The sequence below is a fragment of the Carassius auratus genome, chromosome 26, assembly GCF_003368295.1.
Source record: "Carassius auratus strain Wakin chromosome 26, ASM336829v1, whole genome shotgun sequence".
NCBI classification, from domain to species: domain Eukaryota; kingdom Metazoa; phylum Chordata; class Actinopteri; order Cypriniformes; family Cyprinidae; genus Carassius; species Carassius auratus.
The window spans coordinates 15,961,204-15,971,243 of NC_039268.1; the positions used below are offsets into that span (position 1 = coordinate 15,961,204).

A 10,040-nucleotide genomic window follows, 5' to 3' on the forward strand; every position below is an offset into this window, starting at 1 on the left:
AAAATGACATTTATACATGTACCTAAATATCTGAGACCAGTATTGGTGCATTAGCATACTGAAGTGAGAATGCAGACAATGAAATATGGAAAATTCATAGAAAAAAACACTTCAACTTCACAGAATGTCACTAAGCATAATTGATACACATTGTAAATTTAAAACTGTGACGTCTTATACATTAACGTTTTCAGTAGGCACTGTGTAATCACAGAAAGATACAAAAAAGTACAATACAATTTGGCCCAAGTTGGCTGAATTTAATAAAAATGCTACCCCTCCCCCTTTAATTTTCAATGATGCCAAAAATTTACAACTCTACATTAGATTCATTTTAGCACAACATCAGCCTAAAATATGACAGCACATCTTTACTCAGCAGTATCATCCTTATCACTCTCATCAGAGCTTCATCCCAATCATGCATTTGCTCTGTTTTCTGGGAAACATTTGCACAATATTTGTACTGACTGACAATATGTGCCAATTCTCGGGGACATGCACTTTCTTGTCATATAATGATTATTGTGCACAGCACAAATACCTGGTTATTTATAGGAAATGTAGAAATCCTTTGCAGAACATGTCCCTGGGAAGTGGCAAGTGTGGTCACCTTAACTGACATAAATCAGTACAACACAGTCCTAGAGACATACAGGAACATCTTTCAGTCTCACATTTACCTTGCTTGCAAATGCAGTGGACTACAAGCAACACAGTTTCAGGGGCAAGATTTGTAGTCATCCAGTTCACCGTCTCATTCTGGCTGCCTTGTAGTTTGCCCTTTTGCAGTGTTGGTACAGGTCAACATAAGAATTGGAACCGTAAGCAATTTCTAGGTTCCGTTTCCGAAAATGTTTCTGGTGCGACACATGACCAAGCGCTGTGAGCAGCCTTCCTTGGTGTTCTCACAATTCGTCGTTTGCCATAAAGGATGTCACAAATCAAATAACAGAAATGCTGCCCTGCCTCTTTAATTACTGAGCACATTGATTCCAATAACGCACATTCCACAGACACGTCTTTAACTGCCGAACACATAATTTCCCACGACTGTACGCGCACTCGCGCCTTTGATAACTGTGCAGGTTGTTTTCATGCATTTTATATGTATAAAAATGTGGGAACCACTCATTGCATCACACCATCTCCTGACTGCATTATTATTTATAAAATATAGGGGCTTTATGGAGTGTGTGTATACATGGTTATAAGTATAACAATTGATTTAGGGAAATTAACAAGTGTACTAGCCCTCAAGGGACAATTTGGCCAACCAGCTTATTCCTGCTTGAAAAGTCAACTTTGCAGCACATGCTGACTGATGGGCTAGCATTACTCAACATACATTCAGTGAAGGTAAAACAGCAAAAAAAAAAAAAAAAAAACATAATAATAATAGTTATTGTAAATGGAACCGAAATCTGAAAATTTCTAACAATACCCAACCCTACTTAATGAAGATCCGGATACTATTTTTTTAAAGAAACATTTTTTAGGTATAACTTTTTTTTTTTTGGGGGGGGGGGGGGGGGGGTATTAGCGGGATAACGAGTATATCTCAGGATTTCAATAAATCTGATAACGTATCAATTAGGTCCAACCAAAATTGTATTGTCTTTCTGGTGGCACCATGTATTTTGGCTTTGGTACATTCCAAAAGGGCAATGACCAGCAAGTATGACATCCACCTCAGTCTAATTGGGGTAGATGGATCCAACAACAATTTTAAGATAACCTTTTTAGCAGCGGTCAGTGAAGCAAACAGAATAATTTTTTGATTAACAGACAATGACAGCATAGAATCATCCAGCAAAAGAAAGAGCAGTGGGTCCTTTTGGATCTGAGTCTTCAGAAGATAAAATAAATAAATGTATGCATTTATCAGACGCTTTTATCCAAAGCGACTTACAGTGCATTCAGGCTATCAATTTTTACCTATCATATGTTTGCGGGGAATTGAACCCCCAATCTTGCGCTTTAGTGCAGATCTAAATCTTAAGTACAGGAAAAAGGAGAATCCTGCGAGAGAAAACTCATCCTTTAAGATTTGAAAGGACTTAATAATCATTAATCATTGTACAGGTCTTTTAAAGTGTAAATACCATATTCAAGCCAGCATTTGGAAACAAACGGTTTGTTACCAGTACAAAGATTATTATTATGCCAAATGGGGGTAGAGTCACTGTAAGAATCTGAAGCTCCCATAATCTTTTCTGCTGCTTTCCGGGTTTTGATAGAATGGCATATAATTGGACCAAACTTTTCCAGAACATTCTTAGATATTCCAGTAAAGGGTATATCCTGTAGACGCAATGGGTAAATAATATTAGTTTCTAAAGCCCACCATAGGACAGGGGAGTCAACGTCTAGCCATGTCCGAAGTGGTCTCATCTGATATGCTTAATAATAGGACCAAAAATCTGTTCGGGATAAGCCACCATGAGGTTTTAACCTGTGCATAGATTTAAGGTGAGTTCTAGGCCACTATTCTATTTCACAAGAATTTTGATACTGCTGTATTGATCTCATTAAAATGCCAGTAGGTGGTGTCAGAGGTAATACTGAAAATAAAAAGCTTAGCCCCGGAAGTATATTCATCTTAACAGTGGATGAGTCAAACAGAATGGAGACCAACACAGAAGATCACTCTTAATCTGAGCATTCACTCTTAATCTTGGCTGAGCATTCAGAATTAATAGTTTTGACTGCTTGTAGGAAAAAGGAGCCAAACCAAGAATGCTCTAGAACAGACTATTAAAAGCTCCACTCAGTTCTGTCGAATGCTTTTTCTGCATCCAGAGAAAGGATTGCAGAGGAAGCTGTATATGAGTCTGGTTGTTGAAAAATATGAAGAAGCCATGTACATTGTCTGTAGAAAATCTCCCCCTTAGAAAACCTGAATGATCATAGTTAACCAAGTCTCCTGTATATCGATCCAACACAGCATTGAAATCACCCCCTATCACCACAAGACAGTCCTCTAAACTCACAAATAAATGTAATAATTATTTTAAAAAAGATAAATCGCTCTCCATAGGTGCATATACAGACATAAAAGCATATTTAGTATTATTTAGGGAAACGACATAAGTGATTCAGCCTTCTTTATCATTACTTGATATAATGATTGAAAAATATATATATATCACGCTTAGAAACTATCAGCACCCCATTAGTCTACAGCCAAGGAGGAAGAGATTACTTTAAAGTATTTATTTTGGAAGCGCTGTACAGTACAGACGGCAAGAAGGCATCAAAACTGAATTAACACGTGGAATTATATATGGAATTATATACTTAACAAAAATATGAAAATGAAAATATGTCATATTCTAAGTTCTTCAAAGTAGCCACCTTTTGCTTTGATTACTGCTTTGCACACTCTTGGCATTCTCTTGATGAGAATCTCCTTCAGTGTGACTCTACAATTTTCATAGTCATGAAAATAAAGAAAACTCTTTGAATGAGAAGGTGTGTCCAAACTTTTGGTCTGTACTGTATATGACCACTCTAGAAAAAAAAGAAAAAAAAAAAGCTCACTAACTTTAATTAACTAACTATAGTCTTAACCTTTTATGCAACCGGCCTTGCACAAATTCTACAAGCTCAGCTAAAGGTCAGACACACTTTATTTTAATGAAAATAGTGTAATAAATCCAATCAACTATTCACAGCAGTAACCAGAAAAAAATATTGTATTTATTCATAATGCCAACATTCATCAAGTTGTTCTGTCTGCATAATTATTCTTGTTCTGGTTCTCATTCAGAAATTTATTAATATACAAATTAAATTTAAACTGTACAAATTCACAATCAAGCATCGTCAGAGCTTAATAATAACATTAAAAAAAAAAAACCTACAGGTATAGGCCTACTTATACATGTTATGTATTAAAACAGTTCATGGTACATTAAAATTGATCATATCAATTAAATTCTATATCAGTGATCATAAACACTTCTGCTTAATACAAATATAAGGCACCTTTAGTGAACAGTACATGCAATCTGTAACTTTAAGCTACAGCAATATATATATATATATATATATATATATATATATATATATATATATATATATACTTTAGGTATATGGTTTAAGATGAAAAATATACAGTGTTGCTGTAAAAGCGGAGTTAACAGCATGTCATGAATTATTTAAATGAAAGAACTTATCTTTTAACATATATCGAAGAAAACTAAAAACAAATTATGCTTAAACATTGTTTGACTCCATAATCAGATTTTGCATGTTCGACTGCTGCACTGATGCATTGCATTGTGGTGTACTTGTCCCCTTTAAAACTGTGCTTTGTTGTTTAATGTGATGTAGTGAATGTGTCTCTCAGCCAGCCATCCACAGGATGAAGGGAATAAGGATTGTGGGTAATGTAGTTGAAGGTGCCAGGCCAAAGCACAGGATGTACATCACTCCTATTCCAACAGTTAAGGCCACACTTCTCTGGTCCCGAATGATGGTTTTCAGACAGTCACAAAACTGCAAAAGAAAATACATTAAGCATATCATTAACAGACCTTGTCCAAGTAAAACCAAAATATTGTTTTTTAAAGGATATAGGCTAGGCTTATTTATTCGTGATGCTTTCTGGGAAAATTGCATATTTTGTCGCGCTGGGAAGTTTTCAGGAAATCCGAAATATAGTTTGAATGTAATTTTGTCAAAATTATTTTTTTCATTGAATTATTATTCTGTAACATCTTGTCTATCATTTCTGAAATTATTCTGGGCAAAATGTACCTACTTGTTTAGTGCAAAAAAATAGCTATTTACTGCAGCAAGCAGACTGTATTTTTTTTCTTAAGAACCTGCTGCGGAGGAGCTTTCTCTTAACATCACAAAACAGTTAACCTATCAAAATAAATCATGTAATATATATATATATATATATATATATATATATATATATATATATATATATATATACAGTATTGTTCAAAATAATAGCAGTACAATGTGACTAACCAGAATAATCAAGGTTTTTAGTATATTTTTTATTTCTACGTGGCAAACAAGTTACCAGTAGGTTCAGTAGATTGTCAGAAAACAAACAAGACCCAGCATTCATGATATGCACGCTCTTAAGGCTGTGCAATTGGGCAATTAGTTGAAAGGGGTGTGTTCAAAAAAATAGCAGTGTCTACCTTTGACTGTACAAACTCAAAACTATTTTGTACAAACATTTTTTTTTTCTGGGATTTAGCAATCCTGTGAATCACTAAACTAATATTTAGTTGTATGACCACAGTTTTTTAAAACTGCTTGACATCTGTGTGGCATGGAGTCAACCAACTTGTGGCACCTCTCAGCTGTTATTCCACTCCATGATTCTTTAACAACATTCCACAATTCATTCACATTTCTTGGTTTTGCTTCAGAAACAGCATTTTTGATATCACCCCACAAGTTCTCAATTGGATTAAGGTCTGGAGATTGGGCTGGCCACTCCATAACATTAATTTTGTTGGTTTGGAACCAAGACTTTGCCCGTTTACTAGTGTGTTTTGGGTCATTGTCTTGTTGAAACAACCATTTCAAGGGCATGTCCTCCTCAGCATAGGGCAACATGACCTCTTCAAGTATTTTAACATATGCAAACTGATCCATGATCCCTGGTATGCGATAAATAGGCCCAACACCATAGTAGGAGAAACATGCCCATATCATGATGCTTGCACCTCCATGCTTCACTGTCTTCACTGTGTACTGTGGCTTGAATTCAGAGTTTGGGGGTCGTCTCACCAACTGCCTGTGGCCCTTGGACCCAAAAAGAACAATTTTACTCTCATCAGTCCACAAAATGTTCCTCCATTTCTCTTTAGGCCAGTTGATGTGTTCTTTGGCAAATTGTAACCTCTTCTGCACATGCCTTTTTTTTAACAGAGGGACTTTGCGGGGGATTCTTGAAAATAGATTAGCTTCACACAGACGTCTTCTAACTGTCACAGTACTTACAGGTAACTCCAGACTGTCTTTGATCATCCTGGAGGTGATCATTGGCTGAGCCTTTGCCATTCTGGTTATTCTTCTATCCATTTTGATGGTTGTCTTCCGTTTTCTTCCACGTCTCTCTGGTTTTGCTCTCCATTTTAAGGCATTGGAGATCATTTTAGCTGAACAGCCTATCATTTTTTGCACCTCTTTATAGGTTTTCCCCTCTCTAATCAACTTTTTAATCAAAGTACGCTGTTCTTCTGAACAATGTCTTGAACCACCCATTTTCCTCAGCTTTCAAATGCATGTTCAACAAGTGTTGGCTTCATCCTTAAATAGGGGCCACCTGATTCACACCTGTTTCTTCACAAAATTGATGACCTCAGTGATTGAATGCCACACTGCTATTTTTTTGAACACATCCCTTTCAACTAATTCAACTAATTGCCCAATTGCACAGCCTTAAGAGCGTGCATATCATGAATGCTGGGTCTTGTTTGTTTTCTGAGAATCTACTGAACCTACTGGTAACTTGTTTGCCACTTAGCAATAAAAAAATATACGAAAAACCTTGATTATTCTGGTTAGTCACATTGTACTGCTATTATTTTGAACAATACTGTATATATATATATATATATATATATAATAAAGGTGTATCAATGCACATTTCCCGCAAAACCTGTGTAAACTATGGCACACAAGGTGTTTATTTATTTAGCTATTTGTTTATTATCGGCTGAGCGCAAGAAAACTACACAGTCTGAAGTAGCTGTCACGATCTTGCTCGTCTCAGTATGCTCAATTTCGGTGATGTCAGTGCCCTAAACGATGTTATATGGACTATTTAAAATCAAGAGATGAAGGATCGGATGATGAAGTTAGTAAAGAGAAAAAGTCTGTGCATAGGTTCCCCGAAACATTTGCGCTGTACTCGCTTTTCTAAATGTAAACTACAAGTTACAGTATTCATGCTTCCTAAACATTCAAGGGGTGATCGAAATGTATGCCCATGGTAAACAACGGGAAGCTTTCCTCTTCAGGGTAACGTGTTTGTGTAATGATGCAGTATAGCGCTGATGGACTGCTCTCCTTAAACCCGTGAAGTGAAAGTAAAACTCGTCGCTTTAAATCCATTATTCTCAAAATGTAATTCCTAGGCCTATGAGCCAACTTCAGCCATAACTTGTTACGTTCGAGCTATAGACAAAATAAAAACAGTTTTGTAAAGGGTTTGAACCCAGCTTTCATATGGCATCAAAACCTAAAATAGCACAACATTTCAGTATGTTTGCTGCAATATTAACATTTTCATAACATTGTATTAATCCTACAATATTTTGTTACCAATACTAATTATGTGATATTTTAATAAGTAGAGCATAGTTTGTAGGGTATTATAATATTTTAAAAAATTGATGTTAAATTTTTTTTGACGCACTCACCTTCTCTGTCTGATGGCTCACAGGTGTCCCGTACCTGCAATATGTCACGAAATGTTCACAGTTATTCCATAATAAACTGTACGGAATGTCGCCGACCAGTTTCTCTGCTCTCCTCGCGACTACTTCGCTCTCCAGTGCTTGACACTTAATTTTCATATCCATATCATTAACCATAATCTGAGCTCCATACGCGAAATCTTCAGCTGAATCTACACGTATACTCGCGTTTCGGTAAATACAGCCTAATATAAGTCTTTTGTTAGTGACGACTGGTTTGATGAGCTGCTTGTTGTTGGTTAATACTGGCATGATGTCAGGCATCAGGTGCGCCACCCTGTTATCCCCCAAATAGATGCCGTAATGAATGAAGAGAGTGCGCTGCACTCCCAGAAGATCTCCTCTCCTGAGCACTGGCCATTTCACCGCGCGCTCCGACTCCTCCTGCCATAGACTTTTAAAAATATTAAAGTTTGAGAAAAGAAAGAATTTCTCAAATAGAAGCGTCAGCGAGTCTAGCATTTTTTATGACTTGTAGATTTCACAGACTTCACAGTTGATGGAGAATTTATATATAGCATGTGCTTCAGGACCAAGGAGGTCCTTGCATTTTGATTGGCTGGAAGTTACATTCCCACACTAAACCACTTTAATGCTGAACACTTGATTACACTGAACATAAATGGTAAGCATATCTTAAAGTTCAAAAGCTTTTATTGGCAAAAAAAAATAAAAATAATAATAATAATAAAAAAAAAACAATAATGAGTGAATATGTACAGATTATGTATTCTTTTCTATTCTCTCTCTCTCTCTCTCTCTCTCTCTTTCTCTCTCTCTCTCTCTCTATATATATATATATTAACTTTTTCTATCTTTACTGCTATAGACTTACTGAGACTCGTCATGGCACTTGTATACTGTTGTTGTTCTCTTGTTGGTCTGATTGTTCCTATTGTTTTCATTTGTAAGTCGCTTTGGATAAAAGTGTCTGATAAATGATTAAATGTAATGTAAATGTAAAATGTACAGTCTTGACCCTTGTTCTTCATAACCTCTGTAATTCGCTCTGGCATGCTGGATATAAGCTTCTTGGCCAAATCCTGAATGATGCATTCCATTCTTGTCTTATTAGTTCTCTGAGTTGATCACAATTTGTGGGCTTCTGCTTGTCCACTCGTCTTTTGAGGACTGACCACAGGTTCTCTTTGGGATTGAGATCCAGAGGTATTTTTTTTTTTTAAATGCATCTGATCACTCTAACCAATACTATAGAAACAATGAGAAGGGAAACCACAACATCTTATTATACAAACTTTGCAAAAAACTACATTTGTGTCACTGCCAAAAATGTTGTCCATGACTGTATATAAAAATGCTTTGTCTTTTTTTTTTTTTTTTGCACATAACTCAACTGTGTGAGTGTAAATGAACATACTAAAGAAATCAAACATTTGTATGTATCACTGCTTAAAAAGACTTTCAAATCCATATATTTTGTCTATGTATGATTCTGAGTTTCAAAACATGTGAAGAAGCTTATCCGGAACCATATTCCTCTCTGCTCAAAACATGTTTTGAAGTCCCATTTGAGCTGATTTTGTAGTCTAGCCTGTGAAACATGAGCCCCTTAATTAGAGTCGGGCTGATTATCCTAACAATAACAATTGCTGTTCTCCTACACACTGGTCTTCCCAGGCTTCCCAGGCCTCTCCTAATCACCCAAAAGATTTCTGCAAGCATCAATAAAAGAAGTGGTCTTAATTAGCAGTGGTGTGTAATGGCAATTCTTTCCCATAATCAGGTCATTGGATAATCTTGAAATATTTTGTCGCCAGATTTGTCCAGACACACTTTATTTTGTAATCATTAGAACCATTTGCCCAGTCTAGGGCATGAAATCAGAATCACTATTCTTCCTCCACAATTTTGGTTCCAAGTACTATTTAACCTACATATCAGCGGCTAATCAAGGAAAAAAGGAAAAGAAGCCACCTTAAAAAGAAACACTATGAGAATTTTTATCCACAACAATAAACACTAGCCTATTCTTTTTTACAATGTGAATGTATTTTTTTTTTCATTCAAGAAACTTAATTATATTGCATTTACAATTATTTCCAATTTATAATATGTATAAGTTTATAATATAAAATCAAATAATGTAATTAGTTTAGAATAAATGTGGTTTTATTATCAAAGTTCGGGAGGAGCACGTTCAGGTAATCATCCAACATCCAACAATGAGCTAGAAGCTCCCCAGCAAGCCACCGGCTCTAAAGCACCTTCCTCTGCTGGCCCCGTGGCACCTCCTTCTCAACCCGGATGCAGCGGAGAGCCCCAGGCCTCAGCGCGCGGGCGAAGATGAACAAGGCCTCATACGCACACACCTAAGCCTTGAAGTCTCCGTTAACCTCCACCATCGAGACAGCCAATTCAATCACCATCATCATCATATGCATCGGCTTCACCATCCATCCCACCCATCCGATGCATCAAAGTCACGCCTCGTACACAGTCACAAGGGGGACTCTCCCTTCCGGTGCAGCAGAGCCGCAGCTCCCTTCGGACGCAGCGAGAGTCCCTCCATCAGTCATGTTTCATTGCCTACTCCGCATCGGACGGGGCTCCCCTCCCGGT

General features: G+C 36.7%; 1 protein-coding gene across 1 annotated transcript; it reads right to left on the bottom strand.

Annotated features, from left to right (window-relative positions):
* Positions 1-4,277: 4,277 nt before the first annotated feature.
* lrata (lecithin retinol acyltransferase a) lies at positions 4,278-8,096 on the bottom strand. The gene is made up of 2 exons (XM_026204960.1): positions 7,404-8,096; positions 4,278-4,503 (listed from the first exon to the last, which is right to left on the bottom strand). Exons 1-2 carry the CDS (start codon positions 7,920-7,922, stop codon positions 4,351-4,353), a joined length of 672 nt encoding a protein of 223 aa, XP_026060745.1. The 5' UTR covers positions 7,923-8,096; the 3' UTR covers positions 4,278-4,350.
* Positions 8,097-10,040: the final 1,944 nt, after the last annotated feature.

Bases quoted from the DNA above. Each gene is read 5' to 3' on its own strand.
- lrata (XM_026204960.1), bottom strand. From the start codon at position 7,922: ATGCTAGACTCGCTGACGCTTCTATTTGAGAAATTCTTTCTTTTCTCA. The intron at 4,504-7,403 runs GTGAGTGCGTCA...TTTCTTTTGCAG, and splicing joins TGAGCCATCAGACAGAGAAG to TTTTGTGACTGTCTGAAAAC.